Genomic DNA, 23713 nt, shown 5'->3' with positions numbered 1-23713 from the left:
AGTTCTTTTTTTATGTCCAAAAACAAATCAGCTCTTCACTGTCGCAACTCACAATCTTCTTCTTCTTCACAAAATCGCTTCGATTCCGTCACGAATTTTTGATTGGATTTCTGGGTTCTTTCTAAGAAAGCAGTCGACGTGTTGATAAAATCAACGAAGAAGATCCTTCGTGCGTCTTCTTCCTCCTCTCTGTTTTGGGTTTTTAGAGTTTATCTTCGAAAGTGAAATTGATTGAATTTAAAAGGGTAAATGAAAAGTTTTGTGATTTTTATTTCAATCTCTGAGATTTTTGAGTAGCTTTTTGTGTTTTTGAATCTGTAGATTTTTCCAGTAGCTGAAAATTGAGGTCGATTTGAACCGAGGAGTCCAAGCTTCCACAAGAAATTGATTTGGAAGATCATAATACCACCGGTAAGAAATTGATTTTTGGAACTTGATTTTTCCGATTGGTTTGTTTATTTTATGCATTTTACATAGAAATTCCATGTTTTGGTGAAGCCCAATTTGAAACACGAGATATGTTTGGATATTTACATAGGCTAATGATATGTGTTGCTATCTGTATCTAATTTGTCAGTTTTAAGAATTCTCTAAAAGGTGGTAATTCTCTGAAAGCTGGTAACCTCACGAATGGTTGTATATTGATTTTTATGTAGGAAGACTTGCTTTAAACACCATGAGTGTCAAAACGCTTGAAATGAAAATGCATATGCACACGTTTCTGGCTTGGAAATTGGACCCAAGAGTGTCTGCGCTTGTGGAATCACATGTTTCGGTGGGTTTTGAAATTCAAAAATGGTCTTTATAGGCAAGATAGTAATCTTCTTAGTGCCCTTGCCTCGATGTATGATGAGAGTAAAGATCATTTCGTCATTGGGAATCCTAAGATGGATATTGATTTTGGTCTAGAAGACGTTTTATATATTACAGGTCTTCCAACTGACGCAGAACATGTATTTATCTTTTCTTTTACTTCAACATATCTTTAGTTTTAGTTATTCGATTTCTAATGCCCAATTTGAATACAGGTTTCAGGATATGAGAGTCAAAACATCAAGGGTACAATCATGGAGCATTTTAAGATAAATGAAGAGAAGGCTGAGTCATTAATGATGAACTCCGGTAACAGTATTGATCTCTCAAGATTGAAGTTTGAATTTGAGATGGTACCACAAGAGGAGGATATTGACTTAGAGCCTTATTTCAAGGCTTATCTCCTCTTTTTGTTGGGAGAATTCATTCACCCAAACAACAGCTGCTCTTATTCTCCCATGTACCTACCACTGCTTGGATTGAATGTTGTCAACCACTATGCTTGGGGAGCAGCTATGTTGGCGAATATGAAAGAATCTATAGAAAAAGTGAAGAAAGTTGGGAAATTCACAAGCTTATGTGGTTTTTCGTACGCCCTCACGGTAAGGTCTTTAAAAAACAAAAGGTAGTTAATATGATTCATAATAAATCAATGATGTACAATGACAATTATTGTTCTTTATCTTTTTCTTATAGGTATTTGCATTAGAGCGGTTTCCATTCCTTAGAGAAAGATGTGGATCATCACCTCTATATTCTCTACCATCCGGATTTCCCTTGATTTTGGGGTGGATGGAGGCGTTGTGTAAACCGAATAAAGACACGAAAAATGTAAAGTCTGTGGGATACTACAAAAAGAAGCTTCAAGACATGGAAGAAAAAGACGTAAGATCTTAAACTCTTATTTCTGTTTTTAAATACATATAAATTGAATATATATCATTATAAATTGAATATATATCGTTTTTAACTGAGAAGCATAGGTTGTGTGGCAGCCTTATAACAATCGTGACTTTAAACTGTCGGAGAAGTATGCTTCTCAGTTGCCTATGGTCTTTTCACGCACACCATGTTCGTGATTTAAAGAATGTGCGTATAATCGTCCAGATGTATGTTTTAAGCAATTAGGATTAGAGAAGTCGCAAGTCAAAACATCGTGGCCAAAGATTAAGAAAAAGGAGGAAATTGAAACTAAGCAAATACAAAAACAAAGATTGGAAATCTTCCAACCCTTACTACAAATTCGTGGCTGAGGAGTGGACTAAGCGATATGAAAATTTTATCTGTGAAATTGCTCGAGATGAGGTGACGAGTGTTCCTGAGGTGAGTTGATTATTTAAGTTGATTTTTTTTTGTTTGTCTTTGTGTACTTCGTATTATTGTCTTTGTCTCCGTAATAACAAAGTTTTTTTTCTGAGGAAGAGTTGCAAGTGGTGGATATTCTACTTCTCATTCTTTTCGAATTAAACATGAGAGGCCTTATTTGGTCGAAGACAATGAAGAGGTGATTTTGAATTCTTGTTTTAATTTTGTTCCTTCTTTGTTTGAACTTTCATTTGTATCCGAGTGTCTTCTCTCAACTAATTGAGCAAAAGCTGCTGATTGTCAATGCATGTCAATAATCAATGCATGTCAATGGTTTTCATAGGGACCATCGGATCATAGAATGGTGTGTGCCACACATGTTTGTGAGAATGAATCATCGGATCATAGAGATTCTGCGTGTGAGAGCACGCATGGGGATAATTCCACAAATGCACACAGCAGCGAAAAGGAGCAACCATCACCATCATCACACAACAATGACAATGGTAACATACCATCTTAACACGCTCTCAACATATGTATACTAACCATTGTGAAATTATGATATGCCATTTTTAAATAAACAGGGGACTACGTAACTGTGGAGCCGGAGCTGCTAGAGCTACAGGTGACATTTATTCTCTTTTTTTAGCACAAATGAACGTTGAACTCCCCTTGGTATGATGTGCATTATGTGGTCTCTCAAATCCGAACAGTTTGGTTATCTCTCATTGCCTTATTTAATTGTTTACCTCTAATTTTACTCTGATTTGATTGTGGAGAATCAGGTTGAAAGACTTGAAGAGAATAAGGTTACGACTGTCCCTCCTCTGAGTGTTCAAGCAAGTTGATATGACTCAAATTACCCTAAAGAGTGTTACTCTCATCAAAAGAGGTTCAGATGTAGTACTTAGGGATCGAATCTACAGAGACTCTAGGATTACTCAGTAGACTTAAATAATTATAAATGAAGATAGACTAAAAGGTCTTAATAGTTTTAAAAGCAGTAAATGATAAATCGAAAACAATAGTGATTCAATAGATTAAATTGAAGTGGTTTCAAGAATGGGAAAGCAGCTAGATTCACGTAATTTTCAGGTATGAAATGTACGCACTTAGTTTAGACTAAAGGGTTTGATGGTTTTTGAACTAAACAATGATTTAACCGGATAGGTTATGTTTGCTAGATCTCGGATCTCAACTGTCGTAGTTTGATCTCGAGAGAGTGTCGATCGATGTGACTTGATGTACATCGACCGGTACACCTTTGTAACGATCGACCGACAGAACGATAGTTGCGTCGATCGATGATTATTCTAGCGAGCCTTGCGAACGGGTTTAACTTGTTCTCTAACCTTCTCAGACCAACTGTCGTTGCGCCTGAGTTGGTTAGATCACGCAAGTGGGTTCAGGTATTGAGGGGAAACAGTTAGTTGGACTCAATTAATCCTAAGATCTAAAATGAATGTGATCAATCTCAATTTTAGCATTAAGTTCACAAGCAATGAAAGAACAATCAAAACACCTTTTTAATAGTCATATTAGCAGTACATAATTTCAACCATGGTGAGAACCTAAATCTAACAATTGGTTCACTCAAACATATTCATGAGAGACAAAGTCATGATGGTGTGAAATAAACTTAAATGAAACATAGAACACAGATAGATAGAGTAATAGAAATAAAGGAGTTCAAGATCTTCTCTGTTTTGTAGTCTCAGATCTATCTCTCCAATCCTAAGCTCTTCTAATGGTAGCCAAAATGCTCCTTCTCCAAACTAGGTCTTTTTGCAAGTGTCTCCTAGAAATGATACAAAACCCTAGTACATATAGCCTAACAGGCGGCCAGGGACTTAAGTTGTAAAATAATAGATCTTCTGGGAAATGAAATCTTTTAATTTGCGATTTCATTCGTGTGACTGGGAATCGATCGATGCACATGTATGTATGTCGATCGATGGTAAGTGATTATGATCGACCGATGTTGCTCTACAAGCGTCGATCGATTTTCCTTGCGTAAAAGCATTCCAAAACGTCCCAAAAAGTATTATTTCCTTCCATCAGGTGAATAAACCTGTATTTGCTTTGAAAAGACTCTACAACATGATTAATACATCATAAAACCTTTATATACCATGCATAAAAACGGGTGAAAATCATGGTATATCAAATCCCCCAGACTTATCTTTTGACTTGTCCTCAAGTTAAACCAGCGGACAATCTCTCTGGAAGAGAGTTGAAAACATCAGGGACTCACCGATTTGAAACATTGAAATTATCACCTCTATAATATTGCATTCCACATCTAAGGTTCCTTCTTACAGATATACATTATGCAATATCCTAGCTTAGCAACCAAAATCATCTAGCCAACAATCTTAACTAATCTTATTATCAATCTCCTCAACCAACCTCATTTCTTAATGTAAAAAGTGTAGGCTTTACCTTGGGAGTATCGATCACAGGATGCAAGGATTTCAGACAAGTATCTGGAACTGCAGGTAAATGTTAGTTCCTAATTTCTCTCTCTCTAATTTCTCTCTTGAGTCAAAGTCTGCTTCCATTGCAGGATCAGTGACCAAGATTGGACAGGCTTTCATGAATCAAAACTTAATGGTGGCTGCCACCAAGCTCTATTCACTTCTTTTTGACCTATATCCAAGAGTTCTTTACGAAAGCGAGCCTTGACGATTGCCGTCTCCAAGTCCCGTTTCGAACTCTTTTATTGGAGTCTTTTATGAATCAAGCCTTAATGGTTTTAGCTACCAAGTCCTGTTCAGACTCTTCCTAATTAAACAATTGATCTTATTTTATTATATGTATATATTTTATATTATTATTATTTTTTTTTTTTTGACTAACTAATCTAGGGTCGAAATTAGAGAGAGGAATGTGATATAAAATTCTACACAAGGTTTTACCTTCCAGACTTGTCTGAAGAATCTGATCCCATGTATACCAATCCCCAAGACAAGCAGTGAAGTCAGGTTAATGTTGGAGGTTAGCTTTGGTTCTTTCTAACAAGCTAGAAAGTGTGTATAGTTGACTGGTTGATCCACTTTAGCATCTATAGTATTATCTGCAATCAGTAAATCTAGAATGGTGCTAGAAAGTGGTTAGATATTCAAGTAGAAATCATTAGTTCATAACCCCCTTCTTGACTCAATAAAATTATTTTTGAAAAGATTTTAGACAAAAACTCAAGAAAGTGGTGTTAGTAACTACCTCCCCCAGACTTAAATTGCACCGACTCGGTGCAAAGTGCCAAAGGGTTGGTTAAAATTAAGTTAGATGTTTGAGAATGTTAGAGTGAAAATGAAGTACCTATCCGTACTACACATCGATCAATGTAATCCTCTCCATATCGATCGATGTTACTCGCCTAGAATCGATCGATGTAATCCTGTCCATATCGATCGATGGCGAAGCACAAAAATTTTGCATGTGCTTGGTGTCAAACTTGAAGTTCCTTGCCTAATGTTAGCTCTGTTAGACAACCATGCATGAGAAATAATAATAAGCATCCTCAGACATAAAATATAAGTTTAAAAACATAAATCCTACAAGTTCAGAAAAATAAATAAACAAGTTCATAATAAGAGGATAAGAGATAGAGATGTGAGGACTAGTCGGTGTCCTCATCAGTCGCCTCATCGTCCTCTGGGGAAGGGTCCCTGCGTGCTGCTGCTGGGGCCTGCGCTCCTGTGGCTCTCCTGCTCCGACAAGAAACTCTAGCCCAGATGGCCTGAAGAGCGTCCACCACGAACCTCTGAAAGTCTCCCTGGTCATGCATAGGGATGTCCGGTATGTTCGGGAAGTCGGGGAGAGGAGGTGCCTGTGCGTCCTGAGCTCTGGTACGGCGAATGCAGGGAGGTCGGCGTGTCATGTTCCGCGGGTTGCGGAGGAATGCCTCGTCCGGCATGCATAGAAGCTGCTCCACGTTGTTCCCAAAGTCAGTTATCCTCCTATCTGGTAGGGGTAGAAGGCGATGCTCATCGTGGATCCTGAAGCGCCATAGTTTCCCTTCCTCGAGCCATAGCGAGTGCACTAAGTGCTGCTCGTTGAGGAAGGCGTGGTCGCGGTCGGCAGAGCGAGGGTCGAGGCGGATACCGAGGTACTGGAAAATCGGGGTCAGAAGACTCCCAACTGTCTCCTTCTTCTTCTTACCCTTGCTGGTGAAGGGCTTCTTATTCAACTCCATCAAGTGCGCGGCAAAGACAGCTCCGAGGTTCGGCGGGCTTACTTTGCCGTCCTCGTCCAACTCAACCAAATCCACCACGCCATTCACTGCGCAGAAAAGTAGTGTGAGCTCCTTTATCCTGACCTTGTTGGGCTCCATCTTGCAAACCAGTGTGTTTGCAAGGAGCCGTAGGAAGTAGCAAAGTGCAGGATGGCGGATGTCTGATAGCACGGCCCTGTTCGTGTCCCAAAATCCTGTGCCGACGATGTCCCAGAATCCCTCGAGGTGTGGGAAAGGTGGGACCGTATAGGAGGCGATGCTCTCATTGAAACCGTAGATGCGGCAGAGCTTGGTGATAGTGATCCTATAGCGTGTCCCTCTGGCGAAGAAGGTCAAAGTACCATCTCCCGCTACCCTCGCTGCTGAAGTCCTGTAGGTGACCTCGACAGTGGCCATGAACTGGCGGACGAGATCGGGGTAGAGGTCGTAAGCGCGAGAGGGCATGGTACCGAGTCCTAGCTGTGTGATCATGTCCTGAGCTTCTTTAGGATGGGTCGGTCGAGGAATTTGGTGGGCTCGATAGACACTCCCAGCCAAGCATTGTAGAAGAGGCTGTCGTTGTCGTCCCAGTTGTCGGACATGGCACGTTGACGGCACTCGTTGCTGTTGATCGCTGCCTTAGGATCATCATAGCCCGGGACATAGAATGGTGTGTTTTCGGCGCGAGGCCATGGAGGACGCTGTGGGTTGGTGGAGCTGCTAGTCTCGTCGAACCTCTTTTTCGACCTGAGTTCTCTGTTTCGTCCGTTTGTCTCTGAAATGCTCATCTGAAACCAAGAAGAAAAGAAAGTTAGCATTGTCGATAAAAGGTAGTATCGATCGATGGGTTATACAGAACATCGATCGATATTGTCGTGTCGGAACAATCGGACAAGAAAGCATCGGTTGATGCGAACGAGTTCATATCGACCGATGTCGAATCGCGAAACCTGCAACATCACTCAACTCCAAATCGCGTATATATGAATCAAAGGGTATAGAAATCACAAACCGAACTCTAGATAAGCAATATGAACTACAAAAACATCTCTCAATCACACTAAATCAAGCGTACTAGTCCAACTCAAAACCAAAACCCTAATTTTTCAAAAAATTGAAAATTTCGAGTGCATACCTTAAATGTTGATTTCGGGAGTGGATTTAACAGTTACAGAGTGAAAAATCGAGTGGATTTAGGCGAAGAACGGACGAAATCCGTCAAGAATCGAGAGAGAAAATGGGTGTTTTTGTTTTCGGTTTCGGTTGTGAATGAGGAAGGGGAATGGGTCGATATCGAGTGGAATATGTGTTTTAACCATCGATATGCCCGCATCAATCGATGGCACTGATGCCTCGTCGATCGATGTCCTTTTTAAAGATAAATCCTAATTTTTAAATCTTCTAAATAATGCTAATAAAAAAAATACGGAAATTACTATTAATTATTATTAAATATAATTTATTAATTAATGATTTTTAATTTTTTTAATTAATTGTTTTTTTTTTATAAAATGGGTTGCCTCCCATTCAGCGCTTAATTTTTTTTTAAAAGTCTTTAGCTCGACTTCCTGATTAAACTAATTATCAGGTTCATACAGCACCATGGGCGTTTTTGCTGGTGGTTTTGCCCAATAATGATTAACTCGTTGGCCGTTCACTGTAAATTCTTGGCCTTTATCATTTTGTAAGGTGATAGCTCTGGAGGGTTGAACGTTCGTTACAGTGAAGGGTCCAGACCAACGGGATTTTAGCTTTCCAGGGAATAAAGTTAATCTAGAGTTATAAAGGAGGACTTGATCATCCGGTGCGAAGTTCCGGGATATGATCTTTTTATCGTGATAAGCTTTAGTCCTTTCTTTATAAATTTTCGAAAGCTAAATGTCTGATTTCATCCAGCTCGTTGAGCTGGATGAGTCTCCTTTCTGCAGCTGGTTTGATATCAAAGTTTAAAAGTTTGGTAGCCCAAGCTGCTTTGTGTTCCAGTTCGACTGGTAAATGACATGATTTGCCATAAAGGAGGTGGAATGGTGTTGTTCCTAACGGCGTTTTGTAGGCGGTCCTGTTGGCCCCAAGTGCATTATCTAGTTTTCTAGACCAATCTTTTCTGGAGGTTCCTACGGTTTTCTCTAAGATTTCCTTAATTTGCCGGTTAGAGACTTCTACTTGTCCACTTGTCCACTAGTTTGGCCCAAAGTGCATTATCTAGTTTTCTAGACCAATCTTTTCTGGAGGTTCCTACGGTTTTCTCTAAGATTTCCTTAATTTGCCGGTTAGAGACTTCTACTTGTCCACTAGTTTGTGGGTGGTAAGGTGTAGCTACTCTATCATGAACACCATTCTTTTTAAGCAATCTATCAAAGATTTTGTTCATGAAATGAGTTCCAGCGTCACTAATGACTACTCTTGGAACTCCAAATCTCGGAAAGATTATACTCTTGAAGAGTGTAATAACCACAAATGCGTCATTGGTAGGTGAAGCTATTGCTTCGACCCATTTGGATACGTAGTCTACAGCGACTAGTATATATTTGTTTCCATATGAAGACGGGAAGGGTCCAATGAAATCGATACCCCAGCAATCAAAGACTTCAACTTCAAGAATGAAATTTTGTTTCATTTCGTGTCTTTTGCTGATTTTTCCACTCTTTGGCATCTGTCAAATTGGGTTAAAAATGCGTGGACATCGCGAAAAGTGGCCGGCCCCGAAAATCCTGCTTGGAGAATTTTCGAAACCGTTGGAAAAGGTAGAGAAATGTCCTGCATAATCAGCTCCGTGACATTGGTAAATAATGTCCGGAATTTCAGCTTCAGATATGCATCGTCTGTATATGCCATCAGAACAATGCTTATAGAGGTAAGGTTCATCCCAATGATAGCGTCTTACTTCTCTGAAAAATTTCTTCCTCATATATCCCTTAAGTTCGTCTGGCTCAACTTCAGCTGCCAAATAGTTAACTATGTTGGCATACCAGGGTCGGTTATTCGAGTTTCTACCAATCGCGTTTACCTCCCGTTGTGATAATTCCTCAGGTGTGAGATTAATCTCATCACCAGAAACAGTAACTTGTAAATCGAAGTTGATTTTAATAAACGGGGGTTCGTGATCTTGGTTATTGGAGAGTTGAGAAGTTACATCAGTCTCATCATCGATCGATGTATCACTACGTGAATCGACCGATATGCTAACTCTCTCATTGATCGATAGATCTTCAGATGTGAGAGATATTTGACCGACGAAGGATGTATCTATGTGTGCAACATTCTCTGTGGGAAAGAAATCGTCTATAGGGACATCATCCTCTATCCTTATCCGCGAAAGATGGTCAGCGACTCCATTATCTACTCCTCTCTTATCCTTAATTTCGATGTGAAACTCTTGGAGTAGTAGAATCCAGCGTATGAGTCGAGGTTTAGCATCTTTCTTTTGCATTAAATACTTGATGGCAGCGTGATCAGTGTGAACTATCACTCATGAGCCAATCAAGTATTGACGGAATTTTTCAAAAGCGTAAACTACAGCTAATAGTTCCTTTTCTGTTGTCGCGTAATTCTGTTGCGCTTCATCAAGCATGCGGCTCGCGTAGTAAATGGCATGTAGCTTTTTGTCTTTCCTTTGGCCTAAAACTGCTCCAATTGCGAAATCGCTCGCATCGCACATGATTTCGAAAGGAAGATTCCAGTCGGGGGCTTGTACGACGGGGGCAGTGATAAGGGATTTCTTTAAATCTTCAAAAGCTTTCATGCATTCAGGGGTAAAATCGAATTTAATATCCTTGCATAATAGGTTATTTAAAGGTCTAGCGATTTTGCTGAAGTCCAGTATAAATCTCCAGTAGAATCCGGCGTGTCCGAGAAAACTTCGCACTTCTTTAACAGTTTTGGGTGGAGGTAAACTAGTCATTACTTCAATATTAGCTCTATCTACCTCTATACCAGCGGTGGAAACCGTATGTCCTAATACTATTCCATCGTTAACCATGAAATGACATTTTTCCCAGTTTAGGACAAGGTTCTTTTCTTCGCATCTTTCCAATACTTTGCATAAATTGTCGAGGCAACTCTTAAAATCTGATCCGTAGACTGAAAAGTCATCCATGAATACTTCCATGAAGTCCTCGATTATATCTGTAAAGATTGACATCATGCAACGTTGGAAAGTGGCGGAGGCGTTACATAGACCAAATGGCATTCTACGATATGCGAAAGTTCCATAGGGGCATGTAAACGTTGTCTTTTCTTGATCATCCGGGTGTATAGGAATTTGAAAAAATCCGGAATATCCATCAAGAAAACAGTAATACTGGTGATTAGCTAATCTCTCCAGCATCTGATCAATAAAGGGAAGGGGAAAATGGTCTTTCCTAGTAGCGGCATTGAATTTCCTATAATCAATACACATCCGATGACCAGTAACGGTGCGAGTCGGAATGAGTTCGTCCTTTTCATTCTTCACTACAGTGATACCTCCCTTTTTGGGTACAACATGTACGGGGCTTACCCATTTGCTATCCGAAATAGGGTAAATAACTCCAGCATCAAGGAGTTTTATAATTTCCTTTTTAACTACTTCCTTTAGATTCGGATTCAATCTCCTTTGCTGCTCTATTGATGTTTTAGCGTCATCTTCCAAGTTAATCTGATGCATGCAAAGATCGGGAGAGATTCCAGGAATGTCATCGAGAGAATACCCGATCGCTTTCCTGTACTTGCGTAATTTATTCAGCAATAAAGCAAGTTCTCCGCTAGTAAGATTGGCGTTGACGATAACAGGGTAGGACTGGTCATAAAGGTAAGTGTACTTAAGACCGCTGGGTATAGGTTTTAACTCTACCTTTGGTGCTTTATCTTTAGACCAATTTGATTATGAGGGAGGTTGTCGATCGACGGTATCTTGTAGGTATCGATCGATGACAACTTCTGAGTCGTCATTTTCTTCTATGTTTGCAACTTTGATGCTAGTGTCCATTAGTCGCATGTAATCGTCTGTCCTATCTGATATGCTGAAAATTTCATTTTCCACGTGGTTAAGGGTGTCTTCTAAGGGGTTATCTGAACACATGTTTAGGAAAGTGTCTTTTTCATCCTCAGAAACTTTTTCCACGTAGAAGGCCTGGTCATCTATTAGGGGTCGCTTAATCAGTTTTTCCATATCAAAAGTCATCGAGATATTCCCTATGTTCAAATTAATTCGTCCTTCTTTGACGTCAATGATTGCTCCAGCTGTAGCTAGGAATGGCCGACCCAGAATGAGGGGGTCTTTGGGTTCTTGTCTGTATATCAACACAACAAAATCGTAGGCACGATGCAATCATTAATCTTTATGGGAACATCTTCGAGAATCCTTCGGGTACCCTAATAAATCTATCGGCTAAAACCAGGATGATCGGAGTTGGCATAAACTCTTTATATCCTAATGTTACTGCAACAAAGTAAGGCATAAGGTTCACGCTAGAGCCGAGGTCACATAATGATCTAGGAAAGCGCGTGTTTTCTATTTTACAATCTAGGACGAAACTACCAGGATCTGATCTCTTCGTTCGAGTTTCTCCTTTAATCATAGCACTTACTTCTTCTGAAATCATCATCACGCTATGTTCTGCAATTGGATAGTTTGGAGATGTCATATCCTTTATATACTTTTTAATCGAAGGTGCTATTTTTATAGCGTCACTAAGGGATATCTCAACAGTAATCTTATCTAAGGCTTTCTTGCAGATTGTGTTTTCTAATGATTTTTTAGTTTGCGTTTTAGGAGGAAAAGGGGGTAAAGTTCTATAGACTCTTTCATTTATGGGTTCGGGTTGAGTAGACCGTCGATCGACGGGTTTTTTGGGTTGTCGATCGATGGTAGGTGTTTTGGATCGATCGACGTCAGTTCTGTACTGTCGATCAATTTCGTCCTCTATCTCCGTATCTTCTTCTAGTTCTAAGTCTATTGCTTTTTCCTTAGCCTTTTCAGCGGTAGTTTTCCGGTTCTCTTGAGATGGATTTGGGTCAAGATCGTTAAGAAGAATAGGATGAGAGTTGATTTTTCCGGTCTTGTCGGCGTCGTCAGATTTTCCAACATCTGAGTTATTCCTCGTATCTGCTGCGAGGTTTTTCCCGCTGCGCAGCATTACGGCATCTGAGTTATTCCTCTTATCCAGCATCTCTCTTTATGGCAGTTGCAATCTCAGCTACTTGACCTTCCAATTTTCGGATTAGTTCTCCTAAAGAATCTGTTTTTTCCATTAATTCTCCGTAAACCATATTTATTTTTCTGTAAAACTCCGATTTTGTCTTACGGTTGCCAGTAAGAGCTTGTCTGATATTAAACCTCTCTCTTCCGGTACGTGATTTTACAACAGTGTCATAAGCTTGGGTAAAGCTATCGACATTAAGCACAGAGTAGAGATCGGAACAGTTCATTCCTTCATCCAAATAATCATTGGTGTCAGACAAAGTGTTGTCGTCGATCTGGGCTATATCAGATCGGTGTTTGTTTTGAAGAAAGGAATGAAGGGATTTAAGGGAATTCTTAATTTCTATCAAGTCAGAATTGTCTTTTGGACTTGTGGCCTGTTCCATCTCTTCATCCATCTTTTCATAGGATCTTCCCGTTGTCATATTCTTGATAAGACGTCTAGCTCCTTCGGGATTCCTAGAGATGAATGTTCCATCACTCGCTGTATCGAGTGTGGTTTTATAGCTCAAGTTAACACCTCCATAAAAGATATTAAGAAGTTGTGGTTCTGAATAACCATGATGGGGACATTCAAGTTCATAGCCTCAGAATCTTCCCCCAGGCGTTTTTAAACGATTCGCATGGACCTTGGCGAAATGTAGAAATTTGCTTTCTTACTTCCCAGTAGCGTTAATCAGTGAAAACTTCTTTAAGGAAGGCACTTCTAATATCTTCCCAACAAGTGAGTGACCATGTTGCTAAACAGTTTAACCGCCAGAGGGCTTCTCCTTCTAGGGAGAATGAGAATAGTTTGCAACGATCATATTCATCTGGTAGTAATTCTTCTAAAGTTTCAATGTGATATTGTGGGTGTTCTGGGAGGGATCCACGGAATGGGTTTTGACGAACCATATGGTAGTAATCTCCGTTAAACTTAGATTTCTTGGTATCGTCTCCTGGTATTTTAATAGCGGACCTATTGGAATACGTCCTACCAGGATCAAGGTAGTCTTGTATGGACAATTTTATATCTTCACCTTTAGTTAAGGTGGAATTTTCCTTAACAGGGATTTCAGTCCCCTGTTCAGTTTGGCTAGCTTCATTGCTCATTTGACCATTTAGTTCAGTTTGGACTACTTTCTCATTAGCGGGCTTGGTAAGAGAAAACTTACCTGCTTCCGGCTGGGCGGTATCGATCGATGTTGGCAGCTCCGTATCGATCGATTCTTCTGACTCAACATCGCTCGATGGAAACGTGTCTCCGTCGATCGATGGTTGGTCGCGCTCTGTGTTCTCCATTCTCGTGTCTGCGTAACAGATTAAGAAAGAAAACTTTAGCAAGATTTTCGTAAGCCAAATTTGATATCATTCAAATTACCCTAAAGAGTGTTACTCTCATCAAAAGAGGTTCAGATGTAGTACTTAGGGAATCCACAGAGACTCTAGGATTACTCACTAGACTTAAATAATTAGAAATGAAGATAGACTAAAAGGTCTTAATAGTTTTAAAAGCAGTAAATGATAAATCGAAAACAATAGTGATTCAATAGATTGAATTGAAGTGGTTTCAAGAATGGGAAAGCAGCTAGATTCAGGTAATTCTCAGGTATGAAATGTACGCACTTAGTTTAGACTAAAGGGTTTGATGGTTTTTGAACTAAACAATGATTTAACCGGATAGGTTATCTTTGCTAGATCTCGGATCTCAACTGTCGTATTTTGATCTCGAGAGAGTGTCGATCGATGTGACTTGATGTACATCGACCGATACAACTTTGTAACGATCGACCGACAGAACGATAGTTGCGTCGATCGATGGTTATTCTAGCGAGCCTTGCAAACGGGTTTAACTTGTTCTCTAACCTTCTCAGACCAACTGTCGTTGCGCCTGAGTTGGTTAGATCACGCAAGTGGGTTCAGGTATTGAGGCGAAACGGTTAGTTGGACTCAATTAATCCTAAGATCTAAAATGAAGGTGATCAATCTCAATTTTAGCATTAAGTTCACAAGCAATGAAAGAACAATCAAAACACCTTTTTAATAGTCATATTAGCAGTACATAATTTCAACCATGGTGAGAACCTAAATCTAACAATTGGTTCACTCAAACATATTCATGAGAGACAAAGTCATGATGGTGTGAAATAAACTTAAATGAAACATAGAACACAGATAGATAGAGTAATAGAAATAAAGGAGTTCAAGATCTTCTCTGTTTTGCAGTCTAAGATCTATCTCTCCAATCCTAAGCTCCTCTAATGGTAGCCAAAATGCTCATTCTCCAAACTAGGTCTTTTTGCAAGTGTCTCCTAGAAATGATACAAAACCCTAGTACATATAGCCTAACAGGCGGCCAGGGACTTAAGTTGTAAAATACTATATCTTCTGGGAAATAAAATCTTTTAATTTGCGATTTCATTCGTGTGGCTGGGAATCGATCGATGCACATGTATGTATGTCGATCGATGGTAAGTGATTATGATCGACCGATGTTGCTCTTCACGCGTCGATCGATTTTCCTTGCGTAAAAGCATTCCAAAACGTCCCAAAAGTATCATTTCCTTCCATCAGGTGAATAAACCCGTATTTGCTTTGAAAAGACTCTAAAACATGATTAATACATCATGAAACCTTTATATATCATGTATAAAAACGGGTGAAAATCATGGTATATCACAAGTAAAGGAAAAGGAAAAAGAACAAAGACTCAGGTGACGTTTATTCTCTTTTTTTTAGCACAAATGAACGTTGAACTCCCCTTGGTGATGTGCATTAGGTGGTCTCTCAAATCCGAACAGTTTGGTTATCGCTCATTGCCTTATGCGGTTTAAAAAGATTTTTTACTTGGCAAGAAAAGTGACCTACTTGGCCGTGGTGTTTCTTTGGCTTAGCTAAGCTGTGCTTCTAACTCACTGATTATTCTCCAATAATTGTATAGATTTTGGATAAGAAAGTGATAAATGTGGATGAAGAAAAACCTCAATCTTCAATGGTGGTGGAGCAAGCAGTTGAACTGCCTGCTGGGTAAAATTGACTTGTTTTCTGTTTAGCCTCATTAAGTTACATTTCTGGCTGTATATAACCTAATATTTGATGAAACTTGCAGCTTACTCGAAGATATATGCTACCCATCAAGGTAAATCTATCTCAATATCACTCTAAGCTAACTTATTTTATGTCTGTAACTCTCAAAATATCATTGTTTTAACTTCACTTCATCTGGAGATTCAGAAATGATCCAAACTTTGTTAACGTGCATTGTAAAGATCTTGAGTGCCTTGCTCCTCAAAAATTTCTGAGATCACCGGTTATGGATTTCTACATCAGGTAACTTTGGTGTGGTATCTTGCAAGAATTTGCTATCTTGTATTATTCTAGCACTACTTTCATTAAATAAGTGTATATCGAGTGCATACATAGTATTGACGAGTTTGAGATTTTCCTGTGAACTTGGTGAAAGCATCGCATAATTTTTGTAGGAGATTATTGTCTCTGTTATCTGTGGTTAGGTTCTTGCAGCAGCAGGTACCTTCAGCGGATCAAATCTCTGAGGATTTTCATTTCTTTAATACTTATTTCTACAAGAAACTCTGTGACGCTCTTACGCACAACGTGATTATTTTCCTTGGTTATCTCAAGAAAATGTATCAATTGTTTCCCAATGCATTATGTTTGGTTTGCATATTAAATTTTTAAGTTCTCGAGATGTTTCAAAGTCTATGGTTTTAGATTTGTATCCTTGTTACTTATGTTGGCTGGTCTATCCGTTTGTTTTCCTTTCATTAAAATAGGGGAATGACAAGGAGGCCTTTTGGATCAATTTCAGGAATTGGTGGAAGAGTAGTGACATATTCCGTAAGGCTTATATATTTATACCAATACATGAAGAGTAAGTCTTTTTACTTTCTGATAGAGATATTCTTATGTATCATAAGATTTCTATAGAAATTTTGATTCTTGTACCATGTTTCAGTTTGCACTGGAGCCTAGTAATAATTTGCATCCATGATAAGGAAGATGAATCCGGATTGACTATACTTCACCTCGATTCATTAAGATTTCATTCGAGAAGAAGAATTGTTGAAAATGTCAAAAGGTGAGACACCAGGAGCTTTGCCTTTTTCGCGTTATGTTATCTTTTCACTCCCTTAGCGTTCTATGCATATGGTTTGAAAATGCAGATAGATATCAATTTCACTAGACGCTATGTAAACTTGTTGCAGTTTTCTAGAATATGAATGGAACTATGTGAAACAAGGTGATTATTCCCTGGATTTACCAGTCTCGAAACAAATATGGGAAACTTTCCTGCATAGTATCAACAATGTTGATATAGAGGTTAGACTTTTACCTTCTTAGTCCCATGATTGAAGTAATTTCGTTAGAACGATTTCTTCTACCTAGACAATACAACCTCCCAAGAAAAAGATCAGTCATCTTATGATATTTCTTTGCGCAAGCAGGTTCCGCAACAGAAGAATGATTTTGACTGTGGTGTGTTTGTTCTCTTCTTCATTAAACGGTTCATAGAAGTGGCACCTCAAAGGCTGAAAAAGAAAGACCTTGGAATGGTGAGTTTATCTCAGACCCTATTCCTAATACCAGATTATATAGATCTCCGTACTCTTGTATGAACTTGTGTGTTTCAATTCATACAGTTCAACAAGAATTGGTTTAGGCCGGATGAAGCCTCTGCTCTGAGAATTAAAATCCAAAACACGCTCATTGATCTATTCCGTGTCGGTGATAATCTCCTTCAGGAGCCAATAAAGGTCTATGGGAGGAAGAGGAAGAAACAGAGTAAAGGGATAGTGGATAATGTGCCGGTTGCACTTGATCGTCTGGTGGGTAATACGCCGGTTGCACTCAGGACACAAAATCAACTTGCAAATGTAGGGAGGTCCCAATATGGACGCCTGTATGTGCAACCAGACTGTTTCACGCCGGCCACATATAAAAAGTAAATGATTTAGGTACAATGTAGCAATTTAAGGATAATCAGTTGAATATATTTTCTGGTTGAATGGATATCAAGATGAGCTTTAGATTAATGTTTCTTTCCCAATTTGATAATTGCAGGTCATTGTCCTTTGGAGTTTGCTAAGGAGTTGATCCTTCTACGTCTCTCTTTTTCAGAACTCTTAAGCGTAGATTCCTGACTTGGTTCTGATGTTTAAGTCACAACCCCTTTTTTCCGATCTCGTCGAATTTCTCAGCTAGTTCATTAAACTTATTCTAAAGTTTCTACAACTCTTCCTCTTTCCTGTTTTTATAATCCTTAAGACATAAGCTAGATCCACTTATAAAGGCTTTAACCAACAAGAGTGTCAACAATCTTATAATAAACCATAAGGGTTTATAAATCTTTAATAAAGAAAATTTTAAAATATGATTTCTCTTAAAAGAATTAAACTAAAGAATTAAAATAAATAAATTCGATCAAATCAAACCGAAAACAAACCAAACCGAGTAATAATCAATTTGGTAATAAGTTGGCTTCATTTCAATTGAAGCGGACAAAATAATTAAAACTAAATTCCCTTCATTAACTTTATACAAATGTAAAATCATGTGTACAAAGATGAAAATTTAGTTTTATATTGGATGTAATTAATTCTAATGTGTTATTATATTTGTTTTTAAGAAACTTTAGTTTGTTATAGAAATTGTAGTATATTTATAGGAACTTTAATATACTAGAAACTTTAGTTTGTTATACCAGATCGTAAGTCACTTTAGGTTTTCCGACTTAACATGAATTCTAATGCGTTTGATGATATGATATTTATTGATGGGGCGAGCTTTGGTGTATTCGGTTAAGTGGAATTGATTGTGGTATAATAATATAAATATCGGTCTAAGTACATCCAACTGTATCCTACTGTATAAAAACGTATCCAATTGTATTTGCCACATTTGGATTTTGAATATATACTAAAACAATTATTATTTTAATTTTCTTTTTATAAATTTTTGAAATTTTATTTTCATATTATTTTATTATCTTAAATGGTCATATCCAACTTTGTCCGTTTATGTAATAAATAGAAACACGCGTGTACTGGTTCCCGGTCGTTTCGATGGAATTTCGGTTACATCAGTTCCAAGTAATACTATTTCTCAAGAATTACCCAGTATTATCCTATATGCCATTAAATTATCTCAAGTCGATAAAACCGGGAACCAAAAACACCGAACTAGTCATATGTTTGTTTTGTCTGGTTTTATTGTCTGTTGCGAAGATGATTGGGAATGATGATGTTGTTTAAGTCTGTACTGTATGATGTTGTTTTAAGTTTGTACTTTAGACTCTGTGTTTCAAAAATTAAGCTCTTTTCCCTTCTCTTATTTATATACGTTTTATATAACATGTATTAGTGTTACTAGCTGTACCAGTATGACAACACCGAAACATGATTGGTATGTTACAAGTAAAAACATGAGAAGACTTCATGACGATTTTGGAAGACTTCATGACGACTTTGGATGACTCTCGGAAGACTGACGGAAGACTTCACAAACGTGTTGTGTTCCTTAAGTCTTCTTAAAGTCTTCCTAATGTCTTCTTAAAGTCTTCACGAAATGTGATGTACCTGTTTTGTCAGTTGCGATGATGATTAGGAATGATGATGTTGTTTAAGTTTGTATTGTATGATGTTGTTTTAAGTTTGTACTCTAGACTCTGTGTTTCAAAAATTAAGCACTTTTCCCTTTTCTTATTTATATACGTTTTATATAAATAAATTAGTTGTTATAAAAAGTTTAATATATCAATTTAGTGTTTTCGTTGATGAAAAAATTGTTTTACTATATCTTCAATAATAGTTTTTCAATAATATATATGATGTTATATCGTTTTAAAATCGGTTTTCAATAATATATATGATAAAGAAAATATTTATAAAACTTAAAGCGAAAATATTTTTTTATATATGATGTTATTTCATAAAAAGGAAAGTTTAAAAAATAATCTTAATATTAGTGTAAACAATTAATCTTGCTTTTTAGAATAATCGGTTATGTTTTAATGCAATTATACCTATCATATCATTATTTTATAATTTAAAAACTTCATGACGACTTTGGACGACTCTCGGAAGACTTCACGAAACGTGCTGTCTTCCTTAAGTCTTCCTAAACACTAAACCCTAAACCCTAAACCCTAGACCCTAGACCCTATTGTTACTAGTTGTACCATTATGACAACACCGAAACATGATTGGTATGTTACAAGTAAAAACATGAGAAGACTTCATGACAACTTTTGAAGACTTCTTGACGACTTTGGACGACTCTTGGAAGACTTGCGGAAGACTTCACGAAACGTGCTTTCTTCCTTAAGTCTTCTTAAAGTCTTTTGATGTTTTCTTAAAGTCTTCACGAAACGTGATGTACCTGTTTTGTCTGTTGCGATGATGATTAGAAATGATGATGTTGTTTAAGTTTGTACTGTATGATGTTCTTTTAAGTTTGTACTCTAGACTCTGTGTTTCAAAAATTAAGCTCTTTTCTCTTCTCTTATTTATATACGTTTTATATAAATAAATTAGTTGTTATAAAAAGTTTTAATATATCAAATTAGTGTTTTTGTTGATGAAAAAATCGTTTTACTATATCTTCAATAATAGTTTTTTAATAATATATATGATATTACATCATTTTAAAATCGGTTTTCAATAATATATATGATAAAGAAAATATTTATAAAACTTAAAGAGACAGTATTTTTTTATATATGATGTTATTTCATAAAAAAGAAAATTTAAAAAATAATCTTAATATTAATGTAAAAAATTAATCTTGCTTTTTAGAATAATCGGTTATGTTTTAATGCAATTGTACCTATCATATCTTTATTTTTTAATTAAACATTTATATAATAACATATAACAAATTACTAAGTACTATAAAATAAGTAGTACTCCAGATATTAAAAACGATAGAATGGTCATAAGCAGTCATATACATTTAAGTAAGAGCAACTGAACGAGCATGTCCGTTGCGTTTGTGTAACTTAAACATGTATGTCCGTTTATGTTAAAATTCCTTGAATCCTCGTTATAACATGTATTAGTGTTACTAGTTGTACCAGTATGACAACACCGAAACATGATTGGTATGTTACAAGTAAAAGCATGAGAAGACTTCATGACGATTTTGGAAGACTTCATGACGACTTTGGATGACTCTCGGAAGACTTACGGAAGACTTCACGAAACGTGCTGTGTTCCTTAAGTCTTCTTAAACTCTTCCTGATGTCTTCTTAAAGTCTTCACGAAACGTGCTGTACCTGTTTTGTCTGTTGCGATGATGATTAGGAATGATGATGTTGTTTAAGTTTGTATTGTATGATGTTGTTTTAAGTTTGTACTCTAGACTCTGTGTTTCAAAAATTAAGCACTTTTCCCTTTTCTTATTTATATACGTTTTATATAAATAAATTAGTTGTTATAAAAAGTTTAATATATCAATTTAGTGTTTTCGTTGATGAAAAAATTGTTTTACTATATCTTCAATAATAGTTTTTCAATATTATATATGATGTTATATCGTTTTAAAATCGGTTTTTAATAATATATATGATAAAGAAAATATTTATAAAACTTAAAGCGAAAATATTTTTTTATATATGATGTTATTTCATAAAAAGGAAAGTTTAAAAAATAATCTTAATATTAGTGTAAACAATTAATCTTGCTTTTTAGAATAATCGGTTATGTTTTAATGCAATTATACCTATCATATCTTTATTTTATAATTTAAAGACTTCATGACGACTTTGGACGACTCTCGGAAGACTTCACGAAACGTGCTGTCTTACTTAAGTCTTCCTAAACACTAAACCCTAAACCCTAAACTCTAAAAACATGAGAACACTTCATGACGATTTTGGAAGACTTCATGACGACTTTGGACGACTCTCGGAAGACTTACGGAAGACTTAACGAAACGTGATGTCTTCCTTAAGTCTTCTTAAAGTCTTCCTGATGTCTTCTTAAAGTCTTCACGAAATGTGTTGTACCTGTTTTGTCTGTTGCGATGATGATTAGGAATGATGATGTTGTTTAAGTTTGTACTGTATAATGTTGTTTTAAGTTTGTACTCTAGACTCTGTGTTTCAAAAATTAAGCTCTTTTCTTTTCTCTTCTCTTATTTATATACATTTTATATAAATAAATTAGTTGTTATAAAAAGTTTTAATATATCAATTTAGTGTTTTCGTTGATGAAAAAATCGTTTTACTATATCTTCAATAATAGTTTTTTAATAATATATATGATATTATATCGTTTTAAAATCGGTTTTCAATAATATATATGATAAAGAAAATATTTATAAACCTTAAAGAGAAAATATTTTTTTATATATGATGTTATTTCATAAAAAGGAAAATTTGAAAACTCTTTGATCCTTGTAAACAGCAAAACTCTATCAGCAAAACTTGACATTTTTTACTATAAGCTTCTCAGATACATGACTTACAGATCTTTATTCAAAAACTCCATTAAAGCTTTAGCCTTCTTCTTGTCAACCGGTGCAAATGGTTCATATCCATGACCAATCTTCTTGGTTGGAACTATCTGTTTAGCTGTGCTTTTTCCCTGAAAAGGAGATTTCTGTGACGCAGCAAGCTTCCTCTTTCGTTCACTCTTTTCACGGCACAATTCCATAATAGCATCTTTTTTTTGTCGCGTCTTCCTTCCTCCTTCTTTAAATCTGATTTGGTTGCCTTTGTTTTGTCCAAAATAATAACACTTTGTTCTGTCATGCCACCGGGTTCTGTGTTCTCCCTTTCTCGTTTGTCCCCGTTCACACTCTCACTCGGCAATTCCGTTACCAAACATCATAACTACATTAACAAAAAAGCCAACACCAAAATTCATACATAACAAACCAAATCCAAGAGTCTGACATAAGGAAGCACCAAATACACTACGGTAGGGGGTTTGGTACTAACCCCTGGTTCTCGCCGAGCCTTATCGTCAGTATTTCACACCATTTGTATTTGGGAAGGGGGTTTGGTACTAACCCTTGGTTCTCGCCGAGCCTTATTGTCAGTGTCTTTCTGGTTGATTCCCACGTTCTTCTCCATAGCTTCCATCCTAACCTCTGGTTCTCGTGGAAGCTTATTCTGCTCTAACTCTGAAACTGTGAGTTGAAGTTCGTTATGGTCAGTGTTTTTCTTGTTGATTCCCACGATCTTCTCCATAGCATCCATCCTATCCCCTAGAAGCTTGATCTCCTTTACGCCTTGACCAATCCCAACAGTCACAACTTTCGTCATCTCCTGAGTGTCTTTCTTGTTGATTCCCACGATCTTCTCCATAGCTTCCATCCTATCCCAGAGAAGCTTGATCTCCTTTACGCACTGACCAATCCCAGCAGTCACAACTTTCGTCATATCCTTGAACATTAGTTCAATTTCTTGTATCATAAGCCCATTCCTGGCAGCAGAAGACTCTAACGGAGGCTCTATAGGATCCCTGATGTACCAGCCTTGGTACGAGCTTTCTTCGGAGCTCTGCTTTCTTCCTTCACAGGGCGCTGATGAGGTTCTTTCTTCACATAGACAGGATTGGTCCATTGCTTAGTACCTTGGGCTGGCCAGCACTCTTGGGTCCACTTTTATTCAGGTTTAGCAAACATGAACTCCACCAAGTTTTTAACCGAGACATCAACCCCATCATTGTCCCATGTAGGGTACATTTCACCTATCTCCTTCGCCACATATTTGAACACACGAGTCTGCATTAAGTAAATATAAAGTTAGTTACCCTCTTGATCAGAAATACATTAATCAGTACTATACTATTGGTGATACATGTGTGTTGAGACCCTCTTTGCCACATTTTATTCCTCTTTGTCCATTGTAAGCCATCAAAGGGGGAGTCGGTGTGTTTCGTATGGGCTTCCCAAAGGATGCAGAAAAGTAGGGCAGAGCAACGTAGATCCAAACTTGGAGAACTTGAACAAACCCATCTATGGTATAACAATTGCTTGTCAAATCTTTGAACTTCACAGAGTCCATCAACCACTTAAAAGCCAATCTCCCCATGGGTATGTCTCAAATTCATGTAAATTCAACACTCTTGCAGGCATCGCCCGTGTAGGTGATATACCTTGGATTTGACCCATTTTTATCCATGGTATATAAGTATTTTACTATATATATATATATATCTATGTTTTCTACTCTTCTAGGTATGTTTTCA

The 23713-nt window shown here is 37.3% G+C and overlaps 1 protein-coding gene across 8 annotated transcripts; it reads left to right on the top strand.

Moving 5' to 3' along the window:
• Positions 1-6: 6 nt before the first annotated feature.
• Positions 7-17819, top strand: LOC106396553 (ubiquitin-like-specific protease 1D). 8 transcript variants are annotated; one of them, XM_022719123.2, is made up of 16 exons: positions 1303-1415; positions 1510-1698; positions 1792-2136; positions 2236-2317; positions 2462-2624; positions 2706-2746; positions 2907-2930; positions 15439-15524; positions 15607-15636; positions 15732-15827; positions 16327-16389; positions 16474-16596; positions 16724-16838; positions 16964-17071; positions 17159-17460; positions 17580-17819. In XM_022719123.2, exons 5-16 carry the CDS (start codon positions 2480-2482, stop codon positions 17602-17604), a joined length of 1158 nt encoding a protein of 385 aa, XP_022574844.1. In that variant the 5' UTR covers positions 1303-1415; positions 1510-1698; positions 1792-2136; positions 2236-2317; positions 2462-2479; the 3' UTR covers positions 17605-17819. The 8 variants fall into 8 exon arrangements, with proteins under 8 accessions (XP_022574843.2, XP_022574841.2, XP_022574840.2 ...); XM_022719125.2 differs by having other exon boundaries at positions 1382-1415; positions 1809-2136; XM_022719124.2 differs by having other exon boundaries at positions 1398-1415; positions 1797-2136.
• Positions 17820-23713: the final 5894 nt, after the last annotated feature.

The sequence above is a fragment of the Brassica napus genome, chromosome A2 (genome assembly GCF_020379485.1).
Source record: "Brassica napus cultivar Da-Ae chromosome A2, Da-Ae, whole genome shotgun sequence".
Lineage (NCBI taxonomy): Eukaryota > Viridiplantae > Streptophyta > Magnoliopsida > Brassicales > Brassicaceae > Brassica > Brassica napus.
This window is presented reverse-complemented; position numbering and strand designations above follow the sequence as displayed.